The sequence below is a fragment of the Amia ocellicauda genome, chromosome 16, assembly GCF_036373705.1.
Source record: "Amia ocellicauda isolate fAmiCal2 chromosome 16, fAmiCal2.hap1, whole genome shotgun sequence".
In the NCBI taxonomy this organism is placed as follows: Eukaryota; Metazoa; Chordata; class Actinopteri; order Amiiformes; family Amiidae; genus Amia; species Amia ocellicauda.
The window spans coordinates 6,150,408-6,172,184 of record NC_089865.1 but is presented as its reverse complement, the minus strand read 5'-3'; the positions used below and the strand labels follow the sequence as shown (position 1 = coordinate 6,172,184).

At 38.8% G+C, this 21,777-nt stretch overlaps 1 protein-coding gene across 3 annotated transcripts in view; it reads right to left on the bottom strand.

Moving 5' to 3' along the window:
* The window catches only part of mgat5 (alpha-1,6-mannosylglycoprotein 6-beta-N-acetylglucosaminyltransferase), an 87,989-nt gene that overhangs the window by 26,203 nt on the left and 40,009 nt on the right, over positions 1-21,777 (bottom strand). For all 3 annotated transcript variants that reach the window (XM_066688562.1, XM_066688561.1, XM_066688563.1), the window contains exons 4-10: positions 12,433-12,509; positions 10,553-10,642; positions 9,328-9,399; positions 8,262-8,423; positions 7,412-7,581; positions 5,971-6,105; positions 3,442-3,575 (exon numbers count right to left, since the gene is read on the bottom strand). In XM_066688562.1, coding sequence (XP_066544659.1) covers positions 3,442-3,575; positions 5,971-6,105; positions 7,412-7,581; positions 8,262-8,423; positions 9,328-9,399; positions 10,553-10,642; positions 12,433-12,509 — 840 coding nt within the window. The remainder of the gene's footprint in view (positions 1-3,441; positions 3,576-5,970; positions 6,106-7,411; positions 7,582-8,261; positions 8,424-9,327; positions 9,400-10,552; positions 10,643-12,432; positions 12,510-21,777) is intronic.

Sequence of the window (21,777 nt, the reverse complement as noted above, 5' to 3'; positions counted from 1 at the left end):
TAGGGTCATTATAGCCATTCTGTGTAAGCATAATTACCCAGAGCAAACAATATTTATTAATGTATTACTTAGTAACAGATTAGGTAAGGAAATAAGATAAAAAAAGAACACTAAATCAAAGTGTTACCAGGCTTTAGCAATTTAATTTAAATCTATGTAGATTGTCACTCTCCATAGATAACATTGGAGGGATTGCTTGTCCAAATCCAAAGTAAATTTGACCCATCTAAATTAAGTGCAACTTCTAATATTTACTCGTTATTGAGAACTTCTTGAATCTAATATTCTACATGCTGGCTAAAAAAAGGAAATATTAAAACACCATTTAGCAAATGTTCTGCCATGAAGCACCTGCATAAACATCTCCTGCAAAGCTCTCTCCCAAAGGGATAAATTAAGCTTTATCAACTTCACTAAACATATTTAAAAACGTGCTTTAAATTACAGCCTGGAATTTGAAGTACTTTTGATTTCCATAAACTCCAGATCATCAACAACATTTTAATTAAACACTTCTATTTGTTACTCCAGAGGAGATATTGTGTATTGGAACAAAACAAAACAAAATTATCAGTATGTTTCTTCAATTAAAAGAAACACCCGAGGGTCCATATTCACAACAAGATAAACAGACTGGAGTGTGGTCTGATTACTGCCCTTAACACAGCTGCTAAAGCAGGGGTAGGTGAATGACAAAAACACGCCGTTGCCTTGAAAACCCCCCCACAACAAACAAGGCATAACGCAAAAGTTAATCAGCCATCAGCTACACACTCATTATCTACTGCTGCATATTTAACAATAGGCGGCTATATGGGGTGCAAACTAATTTGTCAGAATAACCAGTCTGGCTTTAATGTTTAACTAGGCATCTTGAAAAGCTTGCAAAACAGGACCCCTCAAGAACTTGCTGTGGATGAGTATAAATAAAGCAAGCCTGCAATTAATACATTACAGGTAAAGGCCAGAAATCATGTCCAATCAACGACTGGAAACACACAGTCCCCTCCCAGGTGTGCAGGTTGTTACACTTGTGAAACAGCCTGTTAAGCAATCCTTATATCTTTAAAGTCCATAATCCATTTTGATAAAAACGTGTATATTATATCTATATAGTAGAAAAAATACCGTGTTCTCTGCTCTTTTAGTTTGTTTTATTTTCTCTTTATAACTCTTCGACACTGTTACAGGGATTGACACAGTCCCGTACTAGATGTCCTGTCATAAGCCATGCAATGGTTTCTTTATTTTAGGTTTTAAACACTATTTGTAGTCTGGGTCACATGTCCTAGTTTCGTACACCAAGAGAGTTCTCATACAAACAAAAGTCATTCATCCGGCAACAATATAAAGACAAAGCAATGACGTATACTTCCTAAAATCTCCACCAAACTAATGCAAAATAATTCCTTAATTAAGTGCCCCACCCAATAAACCACAGGTGTTTGGCATTATCCTGCTGAGTGACTAACCTGTGCAAGGGCCAGCTGCATCCTGGGACCTGTGTCCACCATTTTAACAGCTATGAAAAACGACAGTATCCCTTATACTGGGTATGGGCTTCTGAGGAGTTGTGCCCTGATGCATCACCTTTCCAGTACTGTACCAAACACCGTATCACAATATAAGCCTGTGTACATACTGAGATTAATGTTAGGTACGGGCATCACATAGCTTAGGGTGATGTGACAGACAGAGGTCTATTCCCTGGATCTGTAAATGACTGTCAGAAAATAGCGACCCATGTACTCTGATTGACGAATGACAAGGTGCCTCGGGGCGTTAAAGCAACAGCCTTTGTCTAGGAAGGTTACTCATTACTTGGCATATGTTGTGTATCCACAGAGATGCTGGCTTTGCGATATTGTGATGAGCAATCCTGACCAAATCTGATTCTAGGATGTATGTAATCAGCGTTGAAAAGTGTAGATGCTGCCTTCTTCTTGAAATTCGACACCTGGTCATTCCGCTCAGCATATTATTGGGTTTCTGAGGTTGCTCTGATTATTATTATTATTACATTTCTTAGCAGACACGCTTATAAAAATAAAATGAAATAACTGTTTCTGATACCCACAGATGCACAGATCTTGAATACACAAATCTTGTGATTTTCTTACAATCTAGAAATGCCATTTCTACACACCTTACGTGACATGACATGTTTATCATTTTGTTGAAGGACAGATTCAAATGATAACAGAAAAGGAATTAATCATTGTCCTTGTTCCAGTTCCAGAAGCGAAGGAAAAAGTTGATCATTTATTAAAGGAAAGATCTCTGCTCAGTTATCAAAGATGCGTCTCACAATCCTGCTGATAATTAACTGCCCCCTGTAGCAACTATTACAGACTGAAGTGATATTTCACATCATCATGTACATTAATACATGTGCCTGTGACAGCAGTTTCTCTCTTATGTGCAATTCTATTTTTAAATGATCTGTTGAAGTCATTTTAATGCATCCATTATTAAACGCTTTCTCTATCTTGGTTCACCCAGATCTTCACAACGACATTATCAAGCGCTGCTTCATGTCATATTCGCAATTGTATTCAGTGTATTTAGATTCATATAAATAGAGTTTTCACGCTGTAAATCCACATGCTGATAAGGCTCACTCTGCAATCCTCACAATCCCGAAGACAAACACACACCCTCTCACGAAACATACATCTGCAGTGATGCACTACACCAGCCAGAGAAATCCAAGATTACAATTTCCATGCAGTTCAAGCCAATCCTTGCAAAACACGTTTTCTTCACAAGATTGAACCGGGGGGGAGAAGAAAGCAAGGCAATCCACTTCCCAACAGGTATGAATGGAAGAGTCTACTATAGTGACAGAAGGTACACAGCTCTCAAACATTTGATCTTATCCTCCTAAAACATGGCTGGTAATAAGACACATCGTACCCGGTGCCAAGAGGATGCAGAAACACTGCCTACCTTGGCGGACAGCCTGTGACATCTTACTAAGAGGGTCTCAATTTTTTTTTCCGAAATTTATAATTATACTATACTTTTAATAAGGGTACAAGTGCATTTATAACAGCTTTAAACAAGGCAGCTCATTGTATGCATTCAAGTCACTCGTATCATATTGCCCTTAAATTGCAGAAAACAAACACACACATACAGATATTATTGCGACAGAATCTCCTTGAGTGCTTATTAGGGGGGAAAAACGGTGGATTACTAGTAATCCTAGCCTTCTGTGCGCACCATATGAGAAAGCCATACCTTACCAACAGACAAAGGCTGTATTGACGTGATCTAAAACCCACTAGTACTTAACTTACTGAAACCGAGACGTTGGAGAACTTTTTTGTTTTCCGAGACGGGAACAAAGGAAGAGTAAAACCACAGAACCCCCATTTTCCCTGCGCTGGAGAATTACTCTGCTTTGCACATTAGACGCGGCAGAAAAGGGGGTCTTACGGAACATCGTGTTGAACTGCTGGGGGTTGAGGTTCCACTTCCCCCACGGGGTCTTGTGTCCTTTTGACTGAGCGTAGTGGGCATGGTTGAATTCTGGTTCGGTGCCAAAGGAGTCCAATACTCGGAGCATACACCTAAAGAAAACAATAGGACAATAAAAAACTAATTATCTCGTGCCCCTATGCCATGCAGCAATGTGTTTGAGTAAATAAATAATAAGAAGACAATATTCTAAAGAAAGGCTGGGGTCATGGTGATGAATAAACACATTTCTTCTGATTGTAAGACTTGAGTCAGTCTGTTACTTTGACAGATGGGTAGCTGCCACAGTACACCGATTTGCAGTGCTGTCCAGCTCTTTCAGATAGTAAAAGGACCTATCATTTTATTGTGCAGGCACATTGCCAGAAATAAAATAAACCATTTAAGGACCAACTATTCTAATTTTCTGAGAATAAAAAGGCCATCTTAATCCCTATTGTTGTTATATAGGTTAAGGAATAATTAATGAAAACTACTTTCCCCCATCCATTCAGTCTGGCAGAGTCTCAAATATAGTCTGTGACTAGACTGATACTTTGAGAAGACTGATACATCATCACAAAAATGCTCTGCACTATTGCAACTGTTTTATACTGTATGTGCCCGTCATTTGGATTTGAAATCACTGTAGGAAGATATTGACAATATACGGCCACACAACCAGGTGCTGGGGGGGGCAGGAGGTCAATTGAAATCTCACAACATGCAAGTCAAAAAAACGATACGTCTAAGCACTTAGAGAAAGGTACAGTGCTGCCTTAGGGAAATATTGGTTTAAAGGACGTGATGTATGCATTTTTAAAATGGGTTATACAGTTGACAGCTTCAGATTCACAGAGCAATTCACTGTTCCACACACAACATTAGACTGATATTAGCTTTCCTATAGTAATAATAGCTTTACTGGCTGAAATTTGTTAACTCTCAGGGTACTGGAATACACAAAGATGAAACAGTATAAACGAACAGTGAAAAGCGAGTTACAGACAGATACATGTATCAAACTGCTAAGGAGTGAAACAAATGCGTTTTAATGTCCAGGACAGATATTTTGGTATGATGTTGCATTTATTCCAATAGATTCCTGACGATTACTGTTCTTATTTTTGTTTCAATGAACAAATTATACTTCGATAAAACTGTAGATTTGGTTTTTAACATACAATTTTGACACGGGATTAACAGAATTGAATAAAAGTGTCAAATACTTATACACCGATCAGCCATAACATTATGAGCACTGACTGGTGAAGTGAATAACACTGACAATCTTGTTATCATGGCACCTGTCAGTGGGTGGGATATATTAGGCAGCAAGTGAACATTTTGTCCTCAAAGTTGATGTGTTAGAAGCAGGAAAAATGGGCAGCGTAAGGATCTGAGCGACTTTGACAAGGGCCACATTGTGATGGCTAGACGACTGGGTCAGAGCATCTCCAAAACTGCAGCTCTTGTGGGGTGTTCCCAGTCTGCAGTGGTCAGTACCTATCAAAAGTGCTCCAAGGAAGGAAAAGCGGTGAACCGACGACAGGGTCATGGGTGGCCAAGGCTCATTGATGCACGTGGGGAGCGAAGGCTGGCCTGTGTGGTCCGATCCAACACACGAGCTACTGTAGCTCAAATTGCTGAAAAAGTGAATGCTGGTTCTGATAGAAAGGTGTCAGAACACACAGTGCATCGCAGTTTGTTGCGTATGGGGCTGCGCAGCCGCAGACCAGTCAGGGTGCCCATGCTGACCCCTGTCCACTGCCGAAAGCGCCTACAATGGGCACGTGAGCATCAGAACTGGACCACGGAGCAATGGAAGAAGGTGGCCTGGTCTGATGAATCACGAGTTCAAGGTGTTGACTTGGCCTCCAAATTCCCCAGATCTCAATCCAATCGAGCATCTGTGGATGTGCTGGACAAACAAGTCTGATCCATGGAGGCCCCACCTCGCAACTTACAGGACTTAAAGGATCTGCTGCTAACGTCTTGCTGCCAGATACCACAGCACAACTTCAGAGGTCTAGTGGAGTCCATGCTTCGACGGGTCAGGGCTGTTTTGGCGGCAAAAGGGGGACCTACACAATATTAGGCAGGTGGTCATAATGTTATGGCTGATCGGTGTAAATGTTTAATGCATTCCCATTTACAGAGTAATCTGATAATTGGATGTGAATGTGGTGATTTTCTTAATTTCTAAATTGATTTCAGTTGATTTAAGGTTGGTTACTAATTAATTAATTGATTTAGATTAACACATACATAGTTCTAAGAAGGTTTTCATGCCTTACAGAACACTTACATGGAATTAAGGCACATATTCATATGTCTGCGATATGCCTAACATTTAAGAAAGAGTTAATGTTTTATTTTTCCTAAATCAAATCAGCATATAAGCACCTGTTAGTGGGGTGCGTCTAACATAAAAAAACAACCAACCGTAAATGTTTGACAACTCATCTCAAAAATATGAACGCCTCTCTCCCACACACTAGCACTTACTGGTAGTGAACCCAGGAAGGTCCCAATGTCTTCTTGAACTGCGTAAGCCCCACAATGTCGATGTAAATCAGCTCCACCACTTTATCGCCTTGGGTTGGGCAGCCAGACTTGTTGCCCACCACCTTCCTCATTATCCTGCAGTGAGGAGAACACGAGATCTTAATGAAAACACAAGCACTCTCACGAACATAATGACCAAGAGACAAATCTGCATGTGCGTGTGGAGAGAGCCGGCCATTATAAATCTTCAAGGGCAGATAACTTCACTCCATCGCTCACTTTCACGGCATCAGACACAGGGCTTGGGAAGCGGCACTGTACCAGAGATAACACTTATTCCATGGTAGATGTTATGCCGACAACGCCTTTCTTAGCTTCCCAGTGACGTGAAATATATTCCAGACGTCTTTATAGTTTTTTCAACAATGTTCTTCGGTGGATACAGTCATGAAAACTAGATGGTTTGAGACTAGATGGGTTGAAACTAGTTGAGTCAAGTCACTAATGTAATGCTGAATAAATTAAGTATAATGTAAAGGTTTCATTCTCAGGCTGATATTTCTTGTGGATAACAGATTTGGAAGAATTGTATTAACTCTTTATTAAAACAATTTAAGCCCTCTAAGTTAAATGCAAAATAATGTTTGTTTACTGTCACTCTTATTTGTAATCAGTTCCTTGTTTGGTTTCATCTTATTTTTGGGAGTCTGCACAGACTGCCTAATTAAGGAGGGCATCTGTGCACAGAATTTAGAGCTATGAATAATAAATTTGCATTCTTAATTAGGGAACATAAAATATTAATTTTATTCTAAATTTAAATCCAAACTGTTTCAGGATTGCTGGATACAGGGACGTGGGGTGTTCATTTACCGTATAGGCTGTTCAACTGCAACGTTTTCATTTTCATGGGGCAAATTTGAACAATACTGAAACAATATCAGTTTTATTGGAGAGCTAAACTCCCGATTCCCAGGCCAGAGTTTTCATATTTATTTTCACCGAAAGGATACAATTGAATCTCAAAAGAAGACCTGTTAGTTCCTCAGAGGTATCACTGGATCACTTAAGGGGATAATTATTATTCATTCATTTGATTTTTTCCAAAGCAATTTACACAGGCACCCATTAATACAGTTACTTATGGAATAATGCGGGAAAAGGGCCTTGCTCACACATTTAAGAACAGTGTCAGCTAGGATTTTAACCCACAACCCTCTAATTAGAAACCCTAATCACTACAAAAATATATACACATCATGTTACCGTACTTGTACTGTGTGTTATTGTACGACACAGAGAAATGCGACATTAAGAGATGTCGTACAGACAGGTCTAATTGGTTGTTTAAACCTGCAAATGCATTCTTCCATTCCTATTGACATATCAAATGACTCGAGTAGCTAGACTGTAGAGGATTAAGTGAAATGAATATTCATACTCCTTGAGCTCAGCCAGCGAGGCTGAAATCCTGATGTCATGGCCCAGGAGGTACAGCGTTGTAATTAAGTCACTCCACTGCACCAGTTCGCCGAGGGGCCCCCCGCTGAAGGCGTTCTCCGCGATCTTGAATCCCGATTCTTTCGTCAGGAGACCGAGATGGACCAGTATCTGGGAGGGGGGAAAAATATACATATTCACATACGCACGGAAAAGTACACACACAGACTTTGTATTGTGTCAATCGAGCTGTGATACAATGTGATGCTTAAAGGTGTCACCACTGGAGGCAGAATGATCCAGCTTTAATAATGGTAACACGAAAGGAAAACTGAAATACAGGTTTTGGTCACGCATCACAAAGCACAGTGTTGTTGTTTCTCTTGTTGCACACACCCTGCACTGAGGTGTGTTGGATGGTGAAACCAAGTTTTACTGTATCTATCCTGAAAAAATATATCTATATTGAACTCGTTTGACACGGGCATTTAAACTAATGGCACATGCTTTTCTTACATGTTTTTTTTTTTTTACAGTCACTGATTTACTATATATGAGTCAACAAATCAGTTCTCTGTATATTTTCCTCAGCAGTCAGCAGGGTTATGCATCGGATCAGATTGCTGATGGGGACTCAAAAGACCCAAAGAGGACCCACTCCCTAAATAAATCATTTACGGGAAGTGGGTGGCCCGTTTTGAATAATGAGGAAATTGCAACACACATACAGTCCCGATGTTGGTGGTTGAACACAGAAGAAAGTTCAAGGTGACAAAAAAAGACAAAAAAAACGTTGATGTCCTATCCTTCAGCTTTAGCCTGATATGCCCTCTAAGATATTCCACACACACCTTTTTACGCCTCCGCTTCTCCAGGTTCTGTTTCTCGGCGAGAGATTTGATGGCCTCCACCCAGGGCTCGGCCATGCGTTTTATTCTCAGCATCATCCAGCGGAAGTCCTCCCGCCGGGACATCACCCTGTAGAGCTCCTCAAAATCTGTCTTGATTTCCGTCTGCGGGGAGGAGGAGAGAGAGGCGCCACCACTGTTTATTCTCCTGAATAACGTTTCCACATAAAATGCAGCTCCCTGCATCTGAATCATTAACCTATGGACCTCTGATGAATATTAGAGAGCAAATTATAGTTACGAGGTCGGAATTGATAGGTTCGTTTGATTTAGTAACCATGATGGGAGCTAACAGTCCTTTCACTGGGGAACATTAATGCAAGCTCTCATTAACATCAAAATTATTGGAAAACAATGTACAAGAATATCATATCATGATCCCTCTTGATGACAGGAAATCACTGCTAATTGTCAGACAGCCAGGGACACTCGTGACACAAATTGTCTGGCTAATCTCGGAAAAACAAGAAGTTCCATGGAAGTATGTTTGACTTGGGAGTTATTACATTATTTATAGCGTAAGTACAATCCTAAAAATGCCATTCTTCTGATGGCCATGGCACCTGACTTCACTCAGCCATCCTTCACTTTCAAGAATACAAATCACAGGAGAACCCGGAAGGAGAGGAGCGACCGATTTGAGACATCGGTGGGACTAGAGCTGTGAAGCCGGAAACACACGTGCGTAGGTTCATACGATTTAATTGTGCGGCTCGTCTCTCAAACTGCGGGGATTTACTTCAATGAGCAACGTTTTAGAAGCGGACAGAAAACAATTACAAATCAAATCGCAGAGCCGTCTACACACATGGCAAAAGTGCAATTTCGGAGACTGAAAGGTACAGCCCTCTGACAGCTAACAATTCCCCTGACTGACAGGTCCATCTCGGGCCCATCTCACTCCTGGCGTGCAATCAGGGCCGCGGCGGTAGAGGGGACTGTGTCGCATCAGTAAATTGTGTTGTGAAGTTTATTCAGAGCAGGTTTGCAGGTATTTAACAAATCTTACCTGTCCTTTTCTGTCAGCCTCTTCATTGGGGTTCTTGGTTCTCCAGGGAAGACGGGGACACCAGTTTTCAACCTGATGGAGGAAGAGGCAGCCAAATTACAGAGCGTCACTGGCTAACAAGAGTTAGACTACATCAAAACATTGACCCACACACGAATCGCACATTATGAAGTTGTACCCTATCGCATTTTGAATTATAAATAATAGAAAGAGATGTTTTACAATACATTAAATCACGATAATGTACAGATTTGTATATTGCAAATTAGCAGGTAGGCCAAAGCTTTCCTACCAAAGCTACACATAGGTATGAAGCAGCAATCTGTTTGACATTTATCCTGTATTTTCCCAACGTGTTCCCTTTAACATATGGTCTACTGTTAAATTAGTGTTGAAGTGAAAATGACACAGTTATGTGCTTGCTACCCAAAGAACAGTTGTTGATCTTTTAAATCAGTCTATGCAACCACAAACCACAACATATACTTGCAAAACCCACGTAATCATTTGTGTGTGAAAACAGATGTCTCCTTGACATACTTTCCCTTGCTTTATTCTCATTTCAAAGGTTACAGATACCAGATTGTCAAAAGGCTTTGTACACCAGGCCATTGATCACTTTATCTACTAGTGCATGAAGAAGGTCTACCCTTTCTCTCACGATTCTCCTGCTGATCGGTGCATCAGTTAAGATCATTTCTCACCCACGTAGGCACTGGTCAACTCTAGCTTGGTGCCCACAAATTACAAACAAACAAATTACCCGAAATGGCATTTGCAACTTATATCTAACCCACACAGCCCATAAATCTAGACTCTAACAGCGCTTATTACAATTTCATTTTGTGCTCCCCTTTACAAACATTTAAGCCTTCAACACTGGCTGCTGGTGATTAATCACAGGATTAAGCATGTTGGAATTTTAACCCCCTTCTTTCGAAAGGTTAATGACATGTTGGACTAATTATTTAGAGTACTGGAAGAAACCCTTAACACAATTGCTTAACACAGTCATGTCATGTGCTGCTGAAGTGTGTTTTTGATAATGTTGCCTGTCAGCAGCAGGACAACAGCTCAAAATGTACAAGCAAGCTCTTTTCTTGAACTCTATAAACTCTATAAAAAAGTAATGCACTTCTTTATATTTCCATTCAGTGTATGTGTGTAAGTACAATCCCAACAATGATGGAAGGAAGGGCGCGATTCAGATGGCGGTCCTGCTCACCTCACTAAGGTAAATAAAGAATGAGCACATGGAGCCGTCAACACCGTAGCTGCTGTAGCAGGCGTCTGAGCGCCACATGTCCTTCATCCACTGCAGGGAAGAAAAGAGACATGTTACGGCTTTATTGCACCACACCGGGTCAATATAAGACATTTATGAATGACCAGTGACCCCCACAATATCCCCACAGTGTCCACAACCAGTAACTCCAAGTGTTTAGAATTTCACATGAGTAAAAGGCTGACAAAAATAAATGGTTTTATTAATGAATACAAAACTGCAGTCAGATTTACAACCCTGGTTCGGATGATAATGAAAAGCTCTAGCAGACGTTTTACTGTTGTGAAACTCTGGACACAAAGGCTTTATGTACATTCGTCACTGGGTACGGAGATTGTGGATCTCGCCACTGAAAATTCCTCGTCGCTGAAGGACGGTTGCTGAGAGACAGGACAGGACAGGACAGTTCAAAGGCCGCTCTCACCGAGCCGTGTCAAACGGACGCAGAGAGACGTTTAGATGAGGAGATAATGGGGCAGAAAACAGGGAGGCGGTGTTGTACAGAAGACTTGCATAGATTTATGACGACAGCTGTAGCTAACTATTCAGCTCAGTCACTCGATGGTTCTGTTGGGTTTTAATTTTGTGTGGTTGTTTTGTTTGCATTTCAGTAAGATCTACATTTGTGAAATGCCTTTTGAGATACTTCATCAACATGGGAATTAAGTGACATTTCCATTGTGGTTAAACCCATCTTGATAACATCTGCAGTGTAAGAGCAGGGTGATCAGTGATAGGAATCTATCTTTTGAACACATGATGTTTCACCTAAAGCTCTGTGATCAGAAGAAAAAGATCTGTACCAAAATCAATCAGCCAGATAAAAGGAACTTGGCTGCAAAAATAGTAAGCCCTCTTTACACACCGCAAGCCTGATGCAGCTGCTGGTGTTTCTGCAATATTTAGCTAACCATTACGTGTTTTTTTAATTTAAATTTTGACTAGATTTGCTATTTTAATAACTAACAGAACTCTTGGTATAATTTAGAAATCCTATTTTAAAAATGAGAGGAATTATTGCATGAGGGGGTTTGAAATGCACCAGTGGCTACTCAGGGTGCGTTTCAAACTGCTTATAAACTCTGAGGTGCTTTAAATACGCAGATTGTTGAGAATATGGAAATGTCTTTTTTTTTTTTTTTTTTTTTTTTTTACACACTGCTACTTGTATAATTAAAAATCCCACTTTATCACAATCTTTTGTTATCTCCAGTACTTTTCCATAGAAAGACAATTCTTAACCAACTGTTTTATTATATGTTCGATCATAACACATTTGTTCTGGTTTGTGAACAAATCTTTGATTTAAAATGATAAATGTAATAGGCTTATAACAGACATGTTTTCATTTCCTCTTGCTTATTCTGAACACCTGCTTCATTGACATGTTCCAATGTGGGCAAACTGACTGCAATTAAGCAGAACTAGAACATCTTAAATTCTAGCAAGGAAGTTAAAATGCTAAAAAACAGCGAGGCATTACAGCACGCAACACTACAAATGACCAGGGGCCTCTATACAAATAATTACTAGGTAATTACAGACCAAAGGAATGACAAACCTTGTCTGTTTTGTTTCTACTACATGTGTATGGATCTCCAAACAGCTGCGTGATTGGATTGAGATCTGGTGACTGGGGAGGCCAGCACAGAGCTGAATTCACTTCCTGGAACCCTTCCTGATAGTTTGATAGTTATCAACACTTTACCAAATTTGGTCTGTATCATTATCTAAATTATTACAAACATAAAAATGCAGATGAGGCTACTCAAGAAAATATACAGGAGTTTTATTTTTTATTTTCTTCTCCGACTGCTTACTTTTATTTTTCCCTCGCAATGTGGAAATCCATCCATGGGAGGCAGTTCGCACTGTTCCTGGGCGCCGCTGAGGAGATCTGTGGAGAAGAGGCCAATACTGATTAACAGAATATTTGGATTTAAATTAAATTAATACATCAATCTAATGGGTGGCATTTGAGTGATGTATTAATTTAATTTAAATGGCTGTCAGTGCTGAGACATCAGAGAACATGAATGCACTTCTCCAAAAACATAAATTTGGCATATCTGACACCAAGGTTTCATGGAACTAAAATACATGGACTGTTGTGTAGGGGTATAAGAGAAACCTGGTTTAATATTTGTACCCCTGTAGTACTGCAATCTGAATATGTGCCTCCATTCTAGATGAACATTTGTATAGAGAAATGTGAGAGAGTGGTTCTGTTGCCTTCCGTTACCCCACTGTACATGAAAATCATAAATAAATAAATAAACATGTAGAACAAGTCAGCCACCAAAAAGGTTAGTCCTAAATTGAAACATTAATTCAAAGGACTTCCTGTTCATATGTCCTCTGAATGGAGGTCACCATTCCGCTGGGGAATGAATTGCAGCAGCTCAGGTATGAAATTGTCCAATGTGCTGAATTACTGAAGGATGTATGCAGTGTGTTGTGCTAGTTTATGCTTAGACAAGGTACTATTCTTCATCTGAAGTCCATGCGGGGAACTGCAACTAGCATGGTAGATATTGCCTCTATTAAAAGATTCATGAACTACAGGGGAGCCGAATTTACTGGCTTAAACCAATTAGCCTACGGTGCTCAATGTTGCTTACAATGGGAAACTATTAAAAATACATTGCATTAACAAGACAGTAAGTTTGTTGTTGTTTTCTAACTAATGGTTGAACTAGTGTCCTAAAGGTTGCCTGTCATGTAATACTTTTCCTGGATGTGGATGCCTAAACAGGATTACTGAAGAAAACCAACAGTATCTAACAAAAAAATCTGTATTATTTAGAATGTACAGGTTTGTTAAGGAAAGCACATGTCTCTTTGTATGAGGATCAAATGATGATATAGATATTGAATGGGTAAATGGATTGTAATAGCTTTGAATAAGTCAAGCATTAATAGCTGCTGCGTTCGCCACCACGTGTTTTTGCAGGTTTTCAGTTTAGAATCCAAATAAACTGCACTTTTAGGATTCCAGGTGTGAACCACAAAGACTCTAGAACACGCCTGGGTAGTTTGTTCAGAGGAAATTGGACAGGTAAGCAAACCAGCAAAATGGTTCAATTTACCTGGCCATTTTGACAAGAATAAAAAACACACCCAAAGGAGTACAATGAAATTAAAAAGAAAAGCATTTGATTTACATTTGGTTAACTTGTGCCACTTCCTCATTTCTGTGTGTTTGTTAATTTAGTGTAAGTAAACGTTTACTATATACGGCCAGTAGAGTTTAAAAACCTTCAAATACTTCCTATCAAGTAAAGACTTTTCAAATATTTTCAAATACAGTATTTTCCAAAAGATGGTGTTCAATTTACAAACTTAATATGAGGATCAAGGAAAGATTACAGTCCAAAATGATGCCTTGGTTCTTCACTCTTGTTTAATATAAAATTAAGCTCCAATCAAACCCCAAAGGTGTCAGATTATAGCCAACTCTTTATGTTTGAAGACAATTATTAAAACACATTTTGTCAGGGATTTTCTGATGTACAGCCACCCATGACAGAATCAGCTCACACTTGAAACAAAGCAAAGAGGTGTATCATTATTGTTAAAATGAAAATGTGTACTTCCTAATATCACAGAAAGGCAATATGTTAATAAAATGAAAAAGACACAAACATACACAAGAGACTCCGATAAAAAAAAAGCACGGGGGAACACCCAGCTGTAAGTCTCCTGATTCAAAATAGGATCTTTGAAGATCCTGAGAAAGACTTGAATCAAGAATTGAGACACTTTAACAAGATCTCATGAGAAATCCAGCACGACATGAAAACATACAATGCCTAAAGACTGAAGACTAAAATTTCCAATCCCACCGAAGTCATTAAATTGGACAACTGTCCGGGAAACTGGATAAAGTCAATAACTTAATTTGCGAAAGTGACCACATTCCGTAAAGAGAAAGACACACCAGCCATTTAAAAAAATGAAAGAAACAATATAAAATCCCAAATAGGACCAAGGACTGGATACTAGTATGCTTGCTAAGAAGGCCGGGTTAATCAAAGGTGAAGGTAATTGTAGCAGGACACACTTCTGAAAGAGGTTTTGCATTTTCTCATTTGCATTTCAAATAATACCCAGTCAAATCTAAACTAACACCACTGGTTCAGAAGAGACATAAATAGTCTCCATCTCTTGTGTGGTGTGAAAGAAGAGACTAATAGAATAATTACATTGTGTATTGTATGTGCATTTTCTGAAATGTGGTTGCTAAACAATACAATTTACATGCCTGATTGTGATGCAGTAACTGTTTACAGAATATAAATAGCATCTCTTACTGAAACATATCTGAGAAAAGTATGTTTTTACACGATATGAAACACTTGATAACAAGTTAAAAAGGTTTCCCTCTATAGAATGTTTTCTCTTAAATTAAGAGACAAATGACGGTTGAACAGTAACAGTAAGCTGATAAAGACAAACATGGCAAGAACAATAAGGAAGATATCTTCAAAGGACTGTTATGAAATGGGAAATGGAAATGGGCAGTGGTGGGAAGTTTGTTGTTCTTAGTGGCTGTTATACATTTGTTTTTCTTAGTTCTCATTACCATAATGTGGTCCCTCATCTACCGTAACATGGATCTCATTACCGTAGAATAATATGACAAAATAAAAAATAAAAATGTTGCGCATAAAATGTGTATTTTGCTCTTTATATTTGTGTACTGTTTTTTAAATTAATTAATAGTTTAAGGCAGAAATAATTTAAACTTTAATGTTATGAGCATCCCATATGTTAAAGTAATGAGATTAGTGATTAAAATATCAATATACTTAATATTAAAATTGAATATTATTTCATGAAATATTGTTTCTAAACCTCTCCTGTATCTGTACCTGTATTGGCAGTATTTTCATTTTCAATGTTTTTTTCCAAAACTAAAATTGTTACGGTAATGAAATATTTGTGTGCATGGTCCACAAAAACGTTAAAAAAAATTATTAAATCTGAACAATTACAATTATACATTTAACATAGACAATAATTTGAGATTATATTTTATCCATTATGACAGATTTTATTTTTGTCTCAGGCCAAAACCAACTTCGTGAGAATCACCCTTATACAGTTTGTTTAAACTTGTTGTTTGTTCATATGGGCTTCCAGAGGAACAATATCACCACAAACTACAACACTTATCAGCAAACCTCTGACAAAAAGGCCTATTCACACTCAATTCCACTGAAAACGAAAACCTTTTTCTGATTAGCAACTCTTTCACCTTTCATGATAGAAATAGGTTTCGATTTTAAACACTGGGATCCACAAAGACCTTCATTAGTGTCCTGTGCAAAGCAGAGTAGTGCACAGTAGTCAGCAGATGAAGAACACGTTGAAGTGACTGAATAGCTCTGCCTGGAGAAAGCATGAAGTGATAACAAATCACTATGATCAAAACCAGTCTGGTTTCATGACTTGAGCCATTTTCGATGCCCTGCAGAGAAGAGCAACTTCCACATATTAACACATCTTTGATATGACCCTGCTGTTGGACGGAAAGAATTCTTCTTCTATTGCATTTACTATCAAGTAATCAGTACTGTTGTTTTTTTATGCAAACAAGGAACCGGTGAATACTGATTAATATGGTTTTCATCCAACACTGAGCTTCCTGAATGTGCATTTTGGTTAAAATTGTATAAAATAAACTTAGTATTCAGCTCAGTGTTTTTTTCTGAAACAGTTTTATTTAAATTCACTGAGGCTAAACACAACTTCCAGCTAAGCTCCGCTGATCAGTCAATCCTCAGAAACACGTTTTTGCTGGTTGCCGAAACACCCAGAAGGGAAAAAATAGAAAAAATAAACAAAACAACAACAACAACAACAACAACAACAACACATGACCTTTCAATTCAAATCAACCCCAAGGCTTATATATGTCAAAGGATTAAATTGCTTTCCTCTTTACAAATATGGTGTCCACAATGAAAAAAAGAGTCAGCAAGGTGGAAAAAATGCTTTCCTTAAACTGTATAATAAACACCAAATAATATCCTGCAGCTAAACAAAAACAGAGTGTGTTACAGAGTAATCCCGAGGTCACCAATGTGAGAAAGTCTGTATAAGTGTGATAGCATTTATCAAACCTGTCACAGGCAAAGTGTCACTGGAGTACCTGCAAGATCAAAATGTAATTTGCTCTTAACTGTGCTTTATTTACATAGTGTAAATTGCTTCTTTTCAACAATTCAGTATTGAGTCGTCTACTTTTTATGGAAGCTCAGTGACAGGAACAATAAACACCTGTGTTACAAGTAAACTGCAATACAGATCACTTAAACAATAAGAGAAAGCACCACTTAGCCTAAGCAAACAACACAAGTAATTCAGAAAGGGACAAAATATATTTCCAAGAAGGCAAGAAACTGTATGCTTGTCTGTTTAACAGGGTCATCTCATCTGTGCAGCAGTACAGAAAGCATTATCTCATGATTTGGCAGCCACTGGAAAGCTTTGCGGGCGATGGGCTGCATTGCACAGTTTACAGAGCCGGCAAATGCAGGATGACAAAGGTTCGGACGGCTTACTATTCTCAGTCACGATTCAGCACATCAGCAGATGCACAGCTTTAGGATCCGTCAGAATACGGATTAATTCCTAGAACTACAGTGGCACCATTGAGAAATATCAACCATATGTGACTCACAAATTGTATACCATTAACTGGTGCCATTTTGATCAACAGCAGAGGAAATAAGAACCTAGAAATCCCTGATAATAGCAGGACAATAAATCAATATTAAACAAGATTTTAATTGAAATCCAGTTTAGTGGGAATTATTTTGAAGGAGGGGACACAGTTTACACTCTCACTGTTGGCTATGATATGCGGGTTCCTGTAAGGGTCATTCAAGGTGTCTACCATCACTTTCTAAGACGGTAAAGATTGAAAATGTACAAATGTACTGGACAGAGGAAGAGTACTTGACAAGATTGTGAAATTAACAGCAAATTATAGGGACCCTCCCTTGACATGGTACAGTTGAATTGGTCTTTTATATACTGAGATTTTCACGGCAGGTTTTGAGTGGGGGTGGAGACACATCATCCATTTAAAGCAATGGGTAATTTGAATGATTTGCCAATGACAGAGTCGGGCTAATATATTACATTTTCTCAGGGCTACGAGGGAATATTTGTTTACATCACAGTATAACATCAAATAATATAATGTGAGACGCCAAACTATCAGAAGCAAATCCCCCGACGATTCAAGCCAAGAGAAGACAACACATTGTAAATATCTTAGTCATAGGTAACACACAAGCAGTCATGTGACGTACTCAATTCACACTGGCAAAGGTTGCAGTGTAACACAATTGTATCGTGTGCCAACAAAACTCAAAAGCATCTGCTGACTCCAGTTTGATATAGACACACAGTCCAACAAAAAGTGGGTGGATGTCAGGGTGCACCTAATAGATACGTAATACATATTGCTGTAGCTGGGGTGTGTTCATTAAATGGATTCGAAATTACTTTTGGTCAGTAATTAAACATCATGAATGTCCTATATTTATATATCTAAACGTGATAAAAATCTAAACTGTCCATAGCACAACCTGATACAAACAATGAAAGATATGCATCAAATCCAAGGTTACAGTGGCTGGGGATGTATTCAGTGGACAAAAGATAAATGACAGCCTGGCATGAGTGCCTGGAGGGGCTTTTCGGGAGACGCTTGAACACAAGGTCAGATTAGCAGCTTTCGATTGAGATTGTGGCTGTAGGACTCGCTCTGCAGATGTTCGTTCCTGATAAACATTGTTTGCCATTAACTTTCAAAATGATAGTCATTGTTTTGGGTCCCCCCCCCCCAAAACATCCTTAAGAAGATAAGAAAGTATATAAACAATAGTAGGCCATTCGCCCCATCGTTCTCGTTTGGTGTCCATTAATAACTAAGTGATCAAGGATCCTATCCAGTCTGTTTTTGAATGTTCCCAAATTGTCTCTTCAGCCACATCGCTGGGGAGTTTGTTCAGATTGTGACGCCTCTCTGTGTGAAGAAGTGTCTCCTGTTTTCTGTCTTGAATGCCTTGAAGCCCAATTTCCATTTGTGTCCCCGGGTGCGTGTGTCCCTGCTGATCTGGAAAAGCTCCTCTGGTTTGATGTGCTCAATGCCTTTCATGATTTTGAAGACTTGGATCAAGTCCCCACGCAGTCTCCTCTGTTCCAGGGTGAAAAGGTTCAGGTCCCTCAGTCTCTCAGTAGGACATTCCCTTCAGACCTGGAATAAGTCTGGTTGCTTGATCATGTCATCCATAATCCAAGGCTTAATACTTCTATTACAGTCGTCTGCCATGCAGTCTTAGCTCTCAATCCTTTGTATGATGGGCATTATGGCAAATTTCTGGACATTTGCCACATAATGTGAAGAAGAATGCATACAATCACTTTCATAAAATTACAGAGCCAAGATGGTATGACCTCCTACTCCACACCGGGAACAGACTATGAGATATGGCTCAGACAGTGTTTAATATAGAAGGGGGTGGTGGTGGAGGAAATGAAGAGGCAACATAAACAAGTATATTTAAGGCACAGAAAGAGGAATGTAAATGCGTCAGAAGAAAAGGTATGAAGTTTAAGGATGAGTTTAAAAAATAAGATGCTTAGATGTGAAGGAGTGCAGTATACGTGCACTAGCAAACAATACTGTCTAGAAATATGTTAATTACTCTGAAGCACAAGAAGGAAAAATGTTTTACAGAGTTATGAGTAATGAGACTAAAGGTTGGTAGCCAAGGTCGCACAATCTCCTTGTTTACCGAGCAGTTTTAGTTTTTTCTTTCTTGCATAAATATTTCTCAGGCAGGGGGTGAACGAATCTGAAATACAATCACTGATCTGACCTCAAATGGAAAATATGAGGACAACTAAAACCCTTTCCACTACTGTATATCTGGAATAAATCCCTCAGATTGACCTGTTCTAGACAATATTATGCAGCTTATTAACTTTCCCTGGTTTATGTTTTCCAGAGAAGTGACAAACTGTTTAGCAATTCATCAGATGCAGAAGAACCAGTCAAGTCTGTGATCAACGGCAGGTTATAGACACTCTAAACCTAATCTTGATTAAATGCTTATTACTAATAAATTGGGCCATAACTGTTAGCATTTTTAATCTGTAAAACATTTCAAGAGCACAAAATACTGAAAAGTACACCAGCCCTTACAGGCCCACATGTGTGTTACACACTGTTTGATTTCCAATGACCACATGAAGAGGCCAATTTTCAACAATGATTCTAATATAATCAAAGAGACAGATGGCGGAAAGACAAAGTTATGCAATCCTTTTTAACTTTTTTAATAATTCACTTTGTCGCTCAGTGGTGTTCAGGCTGGGGTTCTGCTCTCCAGATGGTGTGAACTGTACTGATCCACAAACGAGAGAGATATCTAATACAATGATAAAAGGGGGCCCTGGGGGGCGGGGGTACTTCGGGGCCCAAGAAGGAATACTTTAAAAGCTTTGAAAGGGAGAAGTAAACAGTGAACCGAAGTCATGGCTGTCTCCTGAGGAGCAGACTAATTCCTACAATATGCATGTTGTAGGAGAGCTTTTGAACTGAGCCTGACAAAACACAAACAATCATGTCTAAAATTAATAAAGCCACACGTCCCTATGCCCCCATGTCATGCATAATGACAGTTTCACAAGAGGAACACATTTTAATTAGAAACACATACAATTCTATACGTTTGCTACCCAAGCAACACTTACACACAAATCTGTTCTTCACATACATTCCAACACGATAACTAATAATTACTGATCAATCAATCTATTTCAAATAGGAGATTTATACCTCAGGAGAAGTGAAATAATCCTCACACTTGTTCCATTACATATAAATGTGATAGCAATGCAAAACAGAATCCCCACAGTTGTTTATTAAGTTGAGTGAATCTTGGCAAGAACAATAATGGTATCTTTTAAGGTGATTATTTTTGGTAACTTTATTTTGTGGAAAATAGAAAATTATACTGAGCTTTTCTGCTCAAACCTCCAAATCCCCATTTCTTTTACTACTTATTTTACCTTGTGGTTTTCTGATCCCAAGTCTTTTTAGTACTATATAGTCCATATGCTACAGTTAAGAGCTTCATTATTTCTTCATAGATTTTCTGTCAGTCACAAAGTGACAGAGCCCCATGGCTTCACAAATAGGAAAATCTCACTGGACCGGCATCATTCACATTGCATTTCAAATTTCTCATCATCTTTTTTTTTCCCCTACCCTGAACACAGGGGACGTCAACAGAAGCATTCAGATACACATGCAATATATTTTAAGGACCCCAAAACAGTATACGAATACAAATATAAGAACTAATCTGAGGAATTTGAAAACTGACAGCTAAAGTTTTAATACTAGACTGATATATTTTTGTTTTTTCAACAGATAGGCCTACTGTATACAAGGAACCTCCAAACATGGTGATAGCAAATCTTGTTTGGCAAAGGGATTTTAATAAGGTTCTCACGCAGCCCTAGACTAAACTACTTACACTGTGTGTGTATATATATGGTGGCTTTTCAACCCAACTGAATGTCAGTGCCAAAGCTATATATATATATATATATATATATATATATATATATATATATATATATATATATATATATATATATATACAGTGAGGGAAAAAAGTATTTGATCCCCTGCTGATTTTGTACATTTGCCCACTGACAAAGAAATGATCAGTCTATAATTTTAATGGTAGGTGTATTTTAACAGTGAGAGACAGAATAACAACTAAAAAATCCAGAAAAACACATTTCAAAAAAGTTATACATTGATTTGCATGTTAATGAGAGAAATAAGTATTTGACCCCTTCGACTTAGTACTTGGTGGCAAAACCCTTGTTGACAATCACAGAGGTCAGACGTTTCTTGTAGTTGGCCACCAGGTTTGCACACATCTCAGGAGGGATTTTGTCCCACTCCTCTTTGCAGATCCTCTCCAAGTCATTACGGTTTCGAGGCTGACGTTCGGCAACTCAAACCTTCAGCTCCCTCCACAGATTTTCTATGGGATTAAGGTCTGGAGACTGGCTAGGCCACTCCAGGACCTTAATGTGCTTCTTCTTGAGCCACTGCTTTGTTG